This window comes from Notamacropus eugenii, chromosome 4 (assembly GCF_028372415.1).
Source record: "Notamacropus eugenii isolate mMacEug1 chromosome 4, mMacEug1.pri_v2, whole genome shotgun sequence".
NCBI lineage: Eukaryota > Metazoa > Chordata > Mammalia > Diprotodontia > Macropodidae > Notamacropus > Notamacropus eugenii.
The window spans coordinates 289,027,148-289,043,737 of record NC_092875.1 but is presented as its reverse complement, the minus strand read 5'-3'; the positions used below and the strand labels follow the sequence as shown (position 1 = coordinate 289,043,737).

Here is a 16,590-nt window from a genome sequence, read left to right as displayed (position 1 = left end):
TGGCTTCCTCATAAAAGGGGCATAAAAATAGGATCTTTCTCACTGGGTTGTTGTGATGTTCAAATGAGTTACCATATGTAAAATACCTTTTAAAACTTACAGTACTATACAAATGCTCATTAGTATTATTTTTTGCTATTAGTAATAATAACTTCAACCCTGGTTCTCCAATTCTAAATCTAGTTCTTTTTCTACCATATCATGCTAACTCTCAAAATAAAAGGATATTTCCTTTAATCTCAATAGTATGACAACAACACTGCCCACTCTGTTTCAACTAAATTGGTTATTGTAAGCAGAAACATTTTTACCACCCTTGGTAAGATATATTCCACCTCTGTCCAAGAGCACATGATTCCCATGTTTAAGGCCTACACTCAAAACTTCAAGTGCTAATGCATTTTTTTTACCCGCTATTCACTTTCCGTGCCCTCCTTTCTTTTCTCAGTCCCTTGTCTTTCTTTCAGTAGCCCTGATGAAAACATCACCTATGCCCCCAAGCTTTTCTGCTTCCTGCCTAAGAGTGTATAATCCTCCGTAATACTTTCTTGATTCTTTCTGATGGTATCATTTGTGCTCACACAAAGCACCAAAAGTATGTGCTATTCATCCAGTTCAACAAATCTTGGAAGGTTTGTTATGTCCAAATACATGTCTAGGGAAGAAAGCAGATCTCTTTTTCCTGTCATTTGGACAAATTGCTGACTTGGTATCCTACATCTAACTCAACTTGCTCCTTCTTTCTCTGTCCTTTGCTGAATAATCTCTCACCTGATGACACTTGTGGATTTACATCATCAAACTTTGGAGGACAAGCAGTTGACTGTTAGCAGAGGTGCCAGGTTCCCCATTCCTGAGTAAGAACCTTAACTTAGCTCCAAGTGTTCTGGAGTCTGTATTCTTCCCTTTTTCCTATATATCACATCTTCTAATCATATTCTTCAGGTGCCATATTTATGAATATTATTTAGGTTTGAATAGCTAAACTGTATTCAATGTACTTAATAGAAATGAAGCAATCTTTAAAAAATGCAAATTTGTTTTTTTTTTGTTTTATTCACAGTGAACTAAGTAGTACAGTGGATACAGTGCTGGTCCTGGATTCAGGGAGACAAGTTCAAATCTAGCCTCAGACTGCATATTAACTTGGTGATCCTTGGCAAGTCATTTAGCCTCTCAAATAGGGATAATAATAATAGCATCTCTCTCCCAAGGTTATGTTGAGGATTAAATGATAAAATGTATATAAAGGTCTTTGCAATCAAAGGAGTATAATTAAAATAGCTATCATTATTATAAATTGGATTTGTTGTGACTTTGGCTGAATGCTTCCTGTTTATGTTTCCAGTGGGTTTTGGTTAGCTTAGATTGGGGAAATATTGCCAATATCCTTACGATTTATCCTACTAGCCATAAAGAAGTTATTATGGGTATTCAGATTAAATACAATTCTCTAAGATCTGAGATCTTCAGACATTTAATTAACTATCATTAGACATGGCCCACCAGCTTTTCACACAATAAAAAGGAAGTTTTGACCATCTAAATAACGTATTCATTTGTGTTTTTTATTCATCCACTCATTTAATAAAAATAACTTCTAAAGAATTACAGCTGGAAAACATGTCTAATTGTAGATTAGTTTATACAGCACTGCTTTGGAAATAGCAAAAGGTATCACTGCCTACCTTCATCCATTTCCCCCCACCCCCAGCCATGCATTATTGTTTGCACACGGTATGTATAGAAGAAGTTTTACCACTTAGGCAACTAGATGGTGCAGAGATTAGAGCAACAGACGAAGTCAAGAACATCTCAACTCAAATCTGGCCTCTGACACTTACGAGCTCTGCGATTTGGGGCAAATCATTTAGCTCCTCATCTGTAAAATGGGGATGATAATAGCACCTGATTCTCAAGGCTGCTTACTGAGGACAACTGTGGCACTCTGGACAAGTCAACTGACCTTTATCTGCCTCATGTTCTTTCTCTGTAAAATGGGGAAAATAATAGCACCTCTCTCTTAGGATTATTGTGAGGAAAAAATGAGATAATACATGTAAAGCATTTTGTAAACTACAAATTGTCATATAAATGCTAATTATTACTATGTTTTAGGATTCATGTGCTATTCTACACTTCAAGGATCTGTAATATTGTCATTTGTAATCCTGAGGACATCAGCCACCTCAGCCACTCTGCTATGACTTAACAGATAGTACTCAAGAGTTTCCAAGGCCCCAAATGTGATCTCCCATCATGAACCTTTGTATGATTCTTTCTGAACTTAACAAGGATGGTCCTCTGATGACACGATTACAGTTTGCCACTTGACCAATACCCAAAGACTTTCTCGTATTTCAGTACCTCCCAAAACATCTGCCTCATTATATATAGCCTCCATGAAATCTGGATAAACATTACATGATGGAACGTCAGAAGAGGAGTTTGTTGGAGAATGTTATGTAAATGAATGAAAATAAATACAATGTGTCTTTTTTATACAATTGAAAAATGAGCTCCCAATTAGTAAGGTTTGATTACAATGAGTAACACTGATATTACTGTAGGTCTGCCAAATTTGTGGATCACCTGTAGCTTGGGTTTTATTAAAATAGGGACTATCTATATATGATTAATTGTATAATTATTTTTTCCTATATTCACTCCAACATATACATGTGAGAAAATATACTACAAACCAAACTTTTTTCTCTCCTGGGACTGGACTTAAATCACTTTATTATTTCTTAAATACCAGGTATACAGAAAGCACAGTTTGTCTCCACATCATCTAAGAAAACTTTAGATTGGTTCCTGAAAACCCATGTACTATCTAGTAGTCCCTACTACTGAATTCATAATACAAATAACTCTTAAGTCCCCAAAGTTTTCAGATCACTGAGACAATAAAAAAAAAAAAACTGATTCTGAAATTGAACTTTGAAATTGAAAAAAAAAGGAGGTTTATTTCCGTTTAAACCATTCATGCAACAGATATTTATTGAACTGTGTGCAAGGCACTGTAAGGTATACAAAGGTAAATAAAATACTGCCCTCAAGGAGCTTACAATCTTCTAGGAAAGATAAGACAGATATACAAACAACTATGTTACCAGGCAGATGATGATAAGCACCACAAGAAAGGCACAAACTGAAATGATAATGAAATTTGCAGGAGGTAGAAATTCATATCCTGTTGTAGGGATTTGGGAAAGTTTCCAAAAAAGTAGCATTTCCTCTGGGTCTTGTAGAATGAGTAGGATTCTTACAGGTGGAGACAGATGGGAGGTGAGGGGGTATCTGGGCAAGGGGGATGTCATAAGCAAAGTTGTGGGTATGACAAAAAGTGTGAGTGCATGGAGGGAGAATTCAAGTACCAGACGTTAGTCCAGTTTGACTGGAATCTGGAATGATTATAAGGGACCTAAGGTTGGAAAGATGGGTTGGGATCAGAGTATGTAGGGCTTTAAATACTGAGTTTGCTGCACTGGAAAATGGCAAAGAGAAACATGAAAAAAATACCTAACAGAAGTACATAGCTCCCTTATATTCTACTTTTCTTGTTCTTTGTTGTATGTGGAAATGTTCATTGATAATTATTAAGTTTATAATAAGAAAAGAGAATGAAAGATATTAAATAATTTAATAAGCCAGCAGTACCCAACTTGTGGGACAAGAACTTCAAGGGGGAAATATAGTCAATATAAGGGGTACATGAACATGTGCCCTATGCAAATCCATAAATAAGTGTATATTAATTTTGTAACCTGAAAAATATCTTACACATATAGATATTGCTATTTTAAAAATTATACAGATGTTCTTTTTTTGGAGGGAGGGGGGTTAAGGGCTATGATTTTATCAGTATAGGGAATTCCTGATAAGGACACCGGATCTGCAATTTATTGTTTTCCACTGTAGCCAGAGGCAATGAGAGGTTAAGTTATTTGCCTAAAAACATGCATCAAGTATGTGTCAAAGACTTAAACCCGAATTTTCCTATTAACCAAGTCAGCTCTCTAAACCAGCATGCTACACTTCTGATTGCTGATTTGATTAATAAAATGCAGATTCAATGAAAAGTTTTACAATATTCACATAGGCTTCTTGTCATTATGTACTTGTTCAATCAACAGTTTATGTTTAATGTAGCTACTATCCATGGGGATCCATGAAATTTTTTGATATTTAAAAAAAAGTATTTCATTCTCAAAAAGGGAACCACTGAAATAGTCAATAGATGGATTATTTTGAAACAGAGGAATTACATGATTGAATTGTGGTTTAGGAAGATTAATATGATAGCACCATATATATAGGAGAAGAAAAGGGTAGAGAATTCAAGTGAGGAATTCAGTTAGGAGACCATTTTAATAATCTAGCCCTGACTTCATATGTATAGTGGGGTCTCACATTTCTTGCCTTTTCAATGGGTGGAGGAGGGGTAGAGGGAGGGAGAGAATTTGGAAATAAACATAATTTCTTTTAAACTAGTCTAGGTCTGAGGTAATGAGGGTCTGAGGTAATGTGGGCGTAAACTAACATGGTGGCAATGGGAATGGAAAAGAAGAAAGAGGCTTAAGAGGCACAGGGGAAATAGAATGGACAGGTTTCAGTACTTAATTATCTGAAGGAAGTAAGTTAAATGGAAATAAAATATTAGAACCAAACTGGGGACAGGATGTGAGTATGATGAGTTTGGTTTGGGACTTAATGAATTTGAATTTTGTCAGGAAATCCAGTTAGAATTAAAAGTACTAGAAATGCTTCAGGTTCTAATTGTTGATGAAATTTTGAGAATTTTCTGCATAGAAATGAGAGCTGAAGAGAGGAGATGATACCATTTACAAATTCCTCATCTTTAAAATGAAGAAGTTTGATTTGGTTCTGAGGTCCCTTGTCTCTCAAGAGTTGTGATATTAGGAAATGTAGAGAATGAAAAAGGGGCAAGGACAGAAATTTGGAGGGTGCCTACGTTGTGGAGATAGTAGGAAGAGGAAGATCCAGTGATTGAGACAAAGGGGAAAGACAGAGAGAGAGAGAGAGAGACAGACAGACAGACAGACAGAGAGACACAGAGAGACAGAGAGACACAGAGAGACAGAGAGATAGAGAGAAACAGAGACAGAGAGACAGAGACAGAGAGACAAAGAGACACAGAGAGAGACAGAGACAGAGAACGAAAATGAGAGAAGAGAGAGAAAGAAGAGAGAGGAGAGAAAGAGAAAAGAAAGAGGAGAAGGAGAGAGAGAAAGAGAGGAGTGAGAGAAAGGAAGAGCGAGGGAAGGAGACAGTAGGAGAACTGGCAATATCAGAAATCAAAGGAGGAAAGACTTTCAAGAAAGATGGGATTGGCCAACAACATTGAATGCTGCAGAGAGCACTCAGAGGAGGAAATTAATTTGGCACTATGGAGGTCTTGAGTGACCTTTAAAAATATTAACAAGAAAAATCTTGTTTTGTTTTTCTTTAAAATTCTCTGCAGGCATTCTTATGCTCTTTTTTCCCCACTGAATTTGTGAATAACACCTCCATGTACATTCTTCCTATCTATGTTGTGTCACTAGTTTTTATTGGTTATAAGGGGCAGAACTGTGTGACTGTGTGGACATAGTGGACAAACTTCTCTTAAGTGCACAGTCAGCAGGATTATGTTCAAATATAATTGATAGCCTTATTGGGTGCCAAGGGCAGGACACTGACTAAAGGGAACTTAGGATAGATGAATACAGCTTTTCAAGGTGCTAAATTTACAACTAGAGTACAGCTCTCTAAGTTATGATCTACAACTTCAAGAACTAGGTTGAGTATTGGGAATATTCATGAAGCAAATGTCCTTATGCAAATGATGCCCCTCCTTTTTGAGCTCTCTTCTCCTGCTTTGGGCCCAAGGGGTTACTAGGTGAGGGGGTAGTATCTGAGAGATCTGGTACCTCCTCCCCTCCATGGCCTGCCAAGAAAAAAAGCACTAGTTAGGATCAATGCTAAGCAATTGTGTTCATTCCCCCTCAAGGCAGGGAACACAGCCAATGAAGCAGAAAATCCCTTAGCTAAAATGCAAGGGATTTCCCCCCACGTTTATCCTTGGAGCTGTCAGGAACACATACTTTTCTGGACTAAGCAACCCAGGCAATCATATTAAAGGATTTCTGTGAGCCTGTTTACATCATTTCAGTCTTGTGACCCTGGACAAATCACTTTTTCTCTGAACCTCAGTTTTCTCCTATATGAAATGAGGGAGCTGGCCTAAATTACTTCTCTGGCAACTTCTAAGCTAAACACTCTATGAATATATGAATAAACACAAAGGGAGAACTCTGAGTTTGACATCAAAGGACCTGGGCTAAATTTTTACTCTGACACTTACTACCCAGGCTGTTGTTCAGTCATGTTGTACACTTTGTTACCCCACTTGGGTTTTTCTTGGTAAAGATACTGGAGTACTTTGCCATTTCCTTCTCCAGTTCATTTTTCAGATAAAGAAACTGAGGTTGAACAGGGTTAAGTGACTTGCCCAGGGTCATACAACTAGTAAGTATATGAGATCAGATTTGAGCTCAAAAAGATGTCTTCCTGATTCCTAGCCCAGGGTTCTATCCACTGTGCCACCTAGCTGCCCCTCCTACCTTCATAACCTTTGACAAATCACTTGGCCTCAGTTTCCTTACCTGTAAAATGGAGCTTTGGAAGAATTCATTTAACCCTTTGGGAGGAGAGAATTTAGCTCAATTTTTATTTCTGTCAGATGACTTTTCTAGTTAAAGAACGACATTGAAGAGTTCAAACATTACTACTCTATGAGTCAAAGAAACTTGAGTTTAAGTCCTAGATCTGCCTATGGCACATTGAGCAAGATATTTCAACTTTCTAGACCTCAGGATTCTCATCTGTAAAGTGACCAGATACTCTCTAGTATGCCTTTCAACTCCTACATTCTAATGGTTTAGTTCCATTTATCTTTTCCACATGTCCTAGAAACCTGGACTTCTTCATGCAATAATGCCTACATAACTTCAAATGCCAGCACCAAGAAGTTACAGCCACATGGCACCATCCTTCTGTTACCTCTTGATAATTTGTACCCTGTTGGCTTTGAAAGGATGGGCATACTCATGCACTACTGATAGAGTTGTGAAATGATCCAACCAATCTGGAAAACAATTTGGAATTATCATCAAAATATGACTAAAGTTAACAGGTTTTGTCTCTGAGACCTTATGTTTGATATATACCTGAAAATGGTGAAAGATGAATAGGAAGGTGACCAAACAAATACTAAAGAATGGAAACCAAGTGGATGCCTATCATTTGGAGAATGGTTAAATAAACTGAGGTCCATGAAAATAAAGGAATGTTACTATATTCTAAGAAGAGAAGAATATGGGAAACGCAGAAAAACGTGGGGAGACATGAACTTATACAAAGTGAAGTAATCCTAACCAGAAAAACATCAACAATGACTGTAACAATATAAATGAAGAGAACTTAAAAATAACAGACCTGAATACCATGCAATTATAATGACCAATGATGACCACAAAGAGATGAGAAGGTCCACCTCCCTTATTTCATTGAGGAGGTGGGAGACTAAGATTACGGAACATTTCATATGCTATCATAGGAGGCTAATGGTTTTTCTCAAATGCTTTTATTTTCCATATTACAAAAGACTGCTCACTATATACGAGGGATGGAGAAAGGTATATTTGAAAATACTGCATTGCACACATTATTAAAGTGTTTAGTTTCTTCCAATTTCTATTTCATTTAAATGTAACATTTGATAGGGTTGATTTATTGATTATCATTCAGTCATGTCCAACTCTTCATGACCCCTTGGACTATAGCATGCCAATAGTGTTCATGGAGTTTAACTTGGCAAAGGTACTGGAGAGGTTTGCCATTCCTTTTCCAACGGATTAAGGCAGAGAGGTTAAGTGGCTTGCCCAGGGTCACACAGCTAGTAAGTGTCTGAAATTGGCTTTAAACTCAGGTTTTCCTGACTCCAGGTCTGGCACTCCATCTGCTAGTCTGCCCTAGCTGCCTCAGATGATTTACTCATTCGTTTTGCTGAAATGCTTTTTCCTCTTATTCTTTGTTACAAGGGAAAGCTCACTTATTAGGAAAAGGGAGAAAGGATATATTTGGGAAGAAAAAAGAATAAGACAAAAATAGAGAACAAAAATAAGATTTTAAAAGAGCTGTCTGCTATTCCTAGAACCATAGGGCTGTCACCTAATGTGGCATAGTGGATAGAGAAACTGCCTTTAAACTAACAAAAACTGGGTTCATGTTTTACCTCAGACACAAATTAGTTGTGCATCCCTGGGCAAGTCATTTAGGTATCTCTCTAAGGCTACAAATTGCAGAAAATGTGCAGTGTTCACTCATATAAGTAGAGGGATCTTTTCTCCACCACTTCTTAATGGTAACTACTCTCGTCTATTGCTAGTGCCTTCCCTTTGGGATTACGTAATGTACTTCATATGTGTGTAGTCATTTACATGTGGCTGCTCACATTCTAGAATATGAGTTCCCTAAAGGCCAGGGACATTGTTTTTGCTTTTTTTTTTTTTAATAAATTGACAGGTACATATCAATTCCCTAATAAATGTTTATGGGCTTACTACCAATTTCTGCCACCACCCAGTCTTTTGCTTACTAACTTAGATCTATAATATGAAACAATTGTGTCTTTTAAATCAGCAACACTGCCTATACATAGCAGAATTCAAATGCATGCTGTATTTCTGGGCAATTCAATTCTTCGATTTTGTTTTGATTTGAGGTGAGCAAGGAAGAGCCAAAATTTTTAAATTATCAGCCATGATGACTTAATCATCTCAGAAGAAAAAAAATTTGCTGAATTTGAATGTTATATTTTGGCTTTTCTTCCCTTTGTTAACTAACACTTAAAAGTATTGCACTAAAGTTATTCAATGATTAGATAGTGAATATTAAAAAATGTAAGTCACTATGGAGTAATAAGAATTTAATTGTGTACATTTCAGTTGCCAGTGATGTGATCTCCAAACTTATCATAGGAAGTATAAAGAAAAGGCAAATGAATTTAAAGTCAGTACATGTGAATCCAAAATAAGACTCTGCAGCTAATTACAGTAACTGTGTGATCTAGGTCAAGTGATTTGACCTCATTTTCTTCATCTGAAAATGCAAGGGTTGGATGAGATAGCCTCTGAAGTCCACTTCAGGCCTAACTTGTCATCTTATAATAAGTGAGAAGTGGTACAAGGAATGGATAATGATACTCAAAAGGATTTGTGATCTCATCCATGTGGATGTTCTCTCCAGCAATGCAGATCCTCACCCAACACATTGGGAAGATTCCTCATTTTCTTCTGAAATTGAGAGCATGCCAGAAGATAAAACATTTTGCTCACTGGTTATCCCTCATGATTGCCTCATGACCAAGCCCACCACTTTGTACGGTATACTTCTTTTATGAGATGCTTTACTGTTTTTCCTTTGTAGTTCCTAACTGCTATGGTCTACTCAAATGTATCAGGTACCTACCCACTGCCCTTCGAGCAATATTAACTTTAAATTCTTCAGACAGTAATATTCTGTAACTCAGTCAAACAGCACCACTGGGGGTTGGGGTCAGGAGAGCATATAAGTATTAACAAAATGGCCCTAATTTGTCCATTGGCACTGTTTTTCTAAGACATATAGAAACAGAGGGATGGGCTTTATAGGTTGTTCTTTTTAGAAGTATGTTATAATCTAGAAAATGGGAATTATTTCTTCATTTCTTTTTTTTCTTCTCTGTGGATGGATAGGCCAGACTCTTCTGAATTCTTATAGATTTCTTTCAAGGGCACTAAAATATTCACTGGTTTGATATACTAACATAATACTATACACAAATAAGAATTTTGGGAAGACCTTAGCATCCACAGGGAATCCCTTCTTAACCTGCATTCTGTTCTATATATCCTTTATCATATTGGTGAACATCTTTTTAAGCACATATGTTTTATATTCCTTGCCTGCTTATTAATGACCAGTGGCACAGACACACATATGCATAAGACATATACAAACACAATATATATTTGTGATCTGTTGTGGAATACTGTTTGTAAAAGTCTTCCTATTCCTTATTTATTCTATCATCAAGGAAGTCTTTGATATGTATGTATGTGTGTGTGTGTATATGTGTATACAAAGAGAGGGAGAGAGGATTCTCATAAATATTTTATATAAACAGAAAACAGATATAGAGATCAATAGTTTTGGATGTTCTCTAATTATTGATGAAACCTAAGATTTTTCCATACCTTTGGCATCTTCTTCTTCAGATAGCTTGTGAATCAATCCCTTAATACATATACAATTGGGTCATCTCAGGAACAGATGTTCTCTACATATGCTTGGTCTAATCTAGTTGCAGTCTTCCTTCTGCATAAGAATATTTAGTGCTTTGATACTCTAGCTCTACTATCTTAAATGGTGAAAAAAGTAATAAGACCTTTGCAGATCTCTTCCATTTTTATTTTATTTCTTATCTTTCCATCTTCATTCTTAAATGTCCTTTCAATGATGCTGCCTAGTTGAGTCTCTTACTAAGCTTTAAAAAAAAAAAAACACTGATTGTACCCTCCACTGTTTTTCTCTGTTTTGTGAAGCAATACTTCTCATAAAATTTATCATTTTTACAAGCTTTTACAAATTAGTTAGTACTCTTAGTTAGTATTGCCTTTGACCACAAGAATCTGAGTCTTCATTAATATTGAGAAAATTTCAAAAATTCCTGTCCATATTCTCCATAGTGCCTACTTAAAAGCACCTTAGCAAACATTTGACTTCTACTCCAAGAAGAATATGATCCAGTACCTTATTATGACCTCTAAAAAGTTTGTTATCTAATTTGTTCATAGAAAATCAATTTATGTAGTAGGCAACAATTGAGTATTAAACTGTGAAGAGTGCTACAGGGGGTCACAGCTGTCCCACTATAAATGATCCCCACCTTCCAGAAAAAAAAATGACCCTTTATGTCCCCACTTATTTTCTCCCATGAATCCCAGTGCCTACTAATAGCCTCTCTCTTTGATAATTTCCACCATTATCCTTCCCTTCATACCAGATCCCTCTCATTCAAGTCTCCTAAGAAAGAAATACCATTACTATTTTTAAAGTATCAAAACTACTTAAGATATTACAAATAAAAAGAGGAAAAAAGGCTGAGATAAGCCATGAAATATGGGTAGGAGTTGGATAAGAGTCAAGAAGAGTCAAGAGGGAAGACAAGCAAAGACACAGAAACATAGATGATGATAGTGTCTGTATGGAGAATTCCACCCCACTAACAGATATAAAAGAGACCAAAGTAGATTTCTCTTGCTGAAGATATTAGCAATAGCAAAGTCTGTAATTAAATCTTTCAAAAATCTGTGGTTTCATGGATACAAGTATTCTCTCCACGTCACAACTCCGCCATTCTATGGCAAATAGTCTTCCAGAATTGCTGTTGCCAAAAAAAAAAAAAAAAACATGCCCACAAGGGAAAAGTTTCTGGTATAGAGCCTCTCCAAAGTTAGTTAGGCTCTTCCTTACATAACAGACACATAATCCATCATCAGGCCTGCCCTGGCCTGTCTAGCTGGATAGGCCTTGGTAGAGCTGGCAACCTGTTGGTCCAATCTTGCACAGAGCACAGAGGACACAGAGCACCTCTAACCCTTGACAAAGCATCAAAGCAGGACTTAAGAGGAAGTTTTGCACTAGGCTACCCAGACATAGCTGACAAATTTAGCACATTTTCATTACATCTCTATGAAAGCATCCAGAATGAATATAATAACAATAACAACCCCACATTAATTGTGACTCTAAGTTGCCAATTTAAAAATGTTTATTTTTCCTGGCCTTGATGTTATGTCTTTGGGATTAGATACACTTTAGAGAAGTATAAAAATGAGAGGTAGGTGAGTGACAAGGAGAAAGGTGGTAGGGCAAGGAAAACCAGCTCAGTTCCCTAAAGTAGGCGATAGCTTTTGAAACACTGTGCTCAGTATAGCATCAGTACATGGTTTGTGTATTGTCGATTCCACTGCGTTCATGTCAGCTGGACCTAGCTTGAAGCTGATGTGTTCCTATTTATTGGATGGCAAGCACATGAACAGTAAGAAACAATAGTGACTGAAGCAATAGTGCTTCCAAGTTTTCAAAGCTCTTTTCATACATAATCTCATTTAAGCCTCATAGGAGTCCTTTAATAAAAGTGCTATCAGCATTATCACCCCCATTTTAGGGATCAAGAAACAAAGGCTCAGAAAGTTTGTAAATTGCTTATGATCCCACAGCTACAAAATGTCAGGGATGAGATTTAAATCTTGGTCTTTGTGACTCCAGAATTGATACTATCTATTCAGTATGCTAGACTCTAGATCATACTTTGTTACTTTGGATATATTACAATATATATTACAACACTTCTAATTAGGTCTGATCCATGCCAGATTTATGCTCTCCCAGAATTCACTTTGAGGTATTTTTACTTACTCCCCCATCCTTCTCCATCCCTCCTCAAAGCTGAAACCAATGGACAGGCTCATGGCAAATGATGAGGAGAGATTGGTGATCAGAGCTGATAGACTGAGCAAAGGTCGAGGAAGAACATTTAAAGGGAGAACACAGCTAAGAATTTGGATAAATGTGCATTTTCATATTAAAACTCACCTACAGAGTCTGGGACTGCTTCCTCGGGTGTGTGAAGTAACTGTGAAACTTCTTCTGTTCCTTCTGCCAGACTGTCACCTTGCAACCTAAATAATGAAAACCTATCATGAAAACACAGCAAATGCTGAGATGTGAAATGCAAAAAAATAAGAGAAAGGCATAACTTTAAATATTTAGATGAGATGCTTCAAACTGGTCATCTTCACATCATCATTACTTATATTTTAAGAGGTCGTTGTGCCAATTATATGACTTAGGTGATCCAAGTATTAATTCCATTTTATAGGTAACAAAATCAAGGTTCAAAATGTCATTTGATCTGCCCATGTCACAGAGCTAGTAACTGATGGAACCAGGACTGGAACTCAGATCTTCTGACTCTGAGTACTTTGTACTTTCAACCATCCTCCACCTCTTAAAATATGTATAAATACTAAATTGCACTCTTTCCTATGGAAATAAATCCTGTCCATGCATTTCCAAAATTCTTGTAGATTCATTAAGGTTAGGCCTAGACTTTTATTCTAGACTTGATTTTCTCCTGTAGGATGGTCTTCCAGGTGTTAAGCTGGACTTAAAATGTTAAAGTATAGTATGGCTCAATAACTGGAGAAAAGAACCAGGCTTAATGAGTGTTGTATCATGGGCTATGCCATTAAAAAATCACCTCTTTTTAAGAAGGGAAGCTTTCACAGAGAGAAAGCTTTCACATATGGTCAAGTGATTATAAAGACATTAGCTACTAGCAATGTGAGTTGATTAGTATGTCTTAAGAACAGAATGAGCATGCTTCCATCAAAAGAAATTTAAGATATCATGTCCACTTTTGAATAGCAGTGTTTATCAACAGATGATGGGCCAATGTCTCTCAATGGTACGCAAGCAAGTCAGTAGATTTTTCCTGAGATCTCCCTTTTTAAGCTATGAGTTTGCTTATTTCAGTGACAGCTGTATACATCCAAAAAAGTATTCTTAAAAAATCCCCAATAAGCCACCAGGATGAAAAAGAGGACTATCATCTGAGGCTCAACAAAGACAATTTTCAATTCACTTTCTGACCTTTGCTCTGACTTGCATTTAAGAGAGCAAGAAGTTTTGTGAATATTGAAAATCAGATAAATCTGAATTGTTCCCTAAAACATTCCTCAAGTGAATGTGCACCTATAAAAAAGTATACCTCAACTTGACAGTTCTTAGTCTGAAAAAGGAACCGCATTTCAGCAGCAAACAAGATAATAATGATAATATTCATCACAATTCATAGATGCTTTAACATCACATTATGGTAACCATCCAAATGCACGGGAGTTTTTTACACATTAGTTTTTCAGGTCATAAACATTGCTGTTTACTGCTAAAACAGAGATTAATTCCTCACACATATTTGTCATATATACTCACTTGAGTCTTTAGCAAGTGGTATGAAAGGAATTTGACAGAGGTGATCAAATTGCCTAAGCCTTCCTGTCAGGGCTACCACTGGCTACAAAATGGAGATGTTACCCAAGATGAGATGTGTCAATTTAATCTAACAGTCTTAAATATTAGGTTATGGAAAAAAAGCCAAACTCTGACATGTAAAGATCTTCTATAAATCAGACACTCATTTGCAGAGAACACCTTATGTTTTGTAATGGATGAAAATTTTAAGTTATTTCAGGTTCTGGAAAACATCCAAACATCAATTTGCTGTCTTTTAGTTTTTCCTCCCAAATCTCTTCTAATATCCCATCTTTATCTGAGATTCCTCTCAAATTTACTCTCTTACCTTGTCAGATGCAACAAGTTTTTGGTTTGATGTTTACAGGGTATTTTTAGATATAAAGTATTTTTATATTGAATTGTATCCTCAACACAATGCTGTCCAGGAGATTTTGCAAGGTGCTTGATGTACAGGTTTTGCATGAAAATTTTGAGGATAATTCTAAGAGAGATAGGCAGCTATGTGGCAGCACAATGGATGGGCCTGGAGTCAGAAAAGACCTAAGTTCAAATCCAAACTTAGACACTTACTAGCTGTGCTGCTCTGGGCAAGGCACTTCACCTGTTTGCCTCAGTTTCCTTATCTGTAAAATGTTATGAAGATCAAAGGAGATAATAAGCGTAAAGCACTTAGTACAGTGCCTGGCACATAATAAGGTATATATAAATGTTAGTTATTAGTAATAGGTTTAGATTACGAATGATGGTCATAAAAAGAGACTAGTCACCTGGCTGTATCCCATGGAATATTACTTTAATGGAGACCATCATGGAGCCTGGACCTTGTCCTAACCTTAAGGACTTACAGAATTTGATTTTACCAACTCTCCTAAGCTCTGGATAGATGTGACCAGGTTCTGGAAAATTGCTCCAAACTAACCAAGTTCTCTAACCAAGAGACTGTTCGTGAACCAAACTGCCAATAATATATTCTGCTATTACTGCAAATGAGAAATAAAACTGCCAGGTAGAGTGGAAGCATCAGGTCAGTTAGTCAGTACATTCTCCTCCTAGTAAAAAGTTAAAATAAGAAACAAAGCCAAAATCAGAAAGTGTTTTGTTGAGGAAAGAAAAGTCACAGTAAAGGGAATCAGACATTACTGTCATCAGTTGTTGACAGCCTGATCTACCTTTCTTCATTAGAATAAAACATGAACATCAAAATTGTCAGAATACTTGTGCAGATTAATAGAAATGGAGAAACATTTCTAAATTACTTAACTGTTTTTCTATTTCAATATAAAATTGTTTCCTTTTTAATCTTATGTTTTCTCTCCATTTAAAAATATTTTGAGAAGAGGTTCATAGGTTCTATCAGACTGCCATAGTGGTTCATGACATGCAAAAAAAGGGTGAGTTTGAACTTTATTCGATAGGTGATGGAGAGCAATTGAAGGTTTTGTGTGTGTGTGTGTGTGTGTGCGCACGCGCGTACATTTGCAAAAGAAAAGATACTAGAATGATGTTTTCACACTGTAAATATTTTATTTCCAAACTTAAAACTTCTTAGAAGTATTAATAATCTTCACTGGATGCCCACTGTTTCCCACTTAAAATTTAAAGCTTTTTCTGTTGACATTCAAAGTCATCCATAATCTGGACAGAGTTTACTTTTCCAATCCTATCTTCTACCACTCCTTCCCATATAATCATTCACAACTGCAATACAGGAGAAACTTCCCTGGCTTTGGAATCAGAAGACCTTGAGCCTGATAATGAGTAGCTGCATGACTTGAGTTTCATAACCTTCCTTCCCTTCCCTTTCCTTTCTCCCCTAAAACTGTAGACCCCATGCACTCTGAAGCCCATGGATGGAACAAGCAAGGGTCCCTGCCCAACCTCCACTCAGCGGCTTGGAGTCAATGTCAATAGTAACAGTTTCTCTTCCAAACAACAACCCTGAGGCTCCTGCCCCTCCCAGCATGATTCATCTATTTATTTATTTATTTCTCTCTCTCTTTTTTTTTTAAAGGGGCCATCACCCAACTACTTTTTAAAGAGGCTTATTTACCGAATGGGCATTACCTCACTTTAAGTGAGTACCTGAAAAGGCCTTAGCCTAAAAGGCCAAGGTCTCCCATTGCATCCTGGGCCATCTCCAGTCATTCTGATGAGTATCTGGTCACTGGATCCAGATGGCTCAGGAGGAGAAATTGAGGCTGGTGACCTGCACAACCCTCCTTCACAAAACAAAGTCAAGTGCAAGTCATGTCATCACTTATCTGATGTCATGGTCCTCCTTGCAAATGAAACACAAACCCAACAACCTCACTAATTTTCCTTCATATTTAAAATGAGGATAACATTTATGCCATTTACTTTAAATCTCAAAGTTGAAATGAAGAGCAAATAAGAAATTTAAAACTGAACCTGAAACAACTCTACAGAAATGTTAGCTAC

At 36.7% G+C, this 16,590-nt stretch overlaps 1 protein-coding gene across 5 annotated transcripts in view; it reads right to left on the bottom strand.

Moving 5' to 3' along the window:
* The window catches only part of C4H8orf34 (chromosome 4 C8orf34 homolog), a 451,431-nt gene that overhangs the window by 147,203 nt on the left and 287,638 nt on the right, over window positions 1-16,590 (bottom strand). For all 5 annotated transcript variants that reach the window (XM_072604793.1, XM_072604790.1, XM_072604789.1 and 2 more), the window contains one exon: window positions 12,709-12,794. In XM_072604793.1, the coding sequence (XP_072460894.1) occupies window positions 12,709-12,794 (86 nt within the window). The remainder of the gene's footprint in view (window positions 1-12,708; window positions 12,795-16,590) is intronic.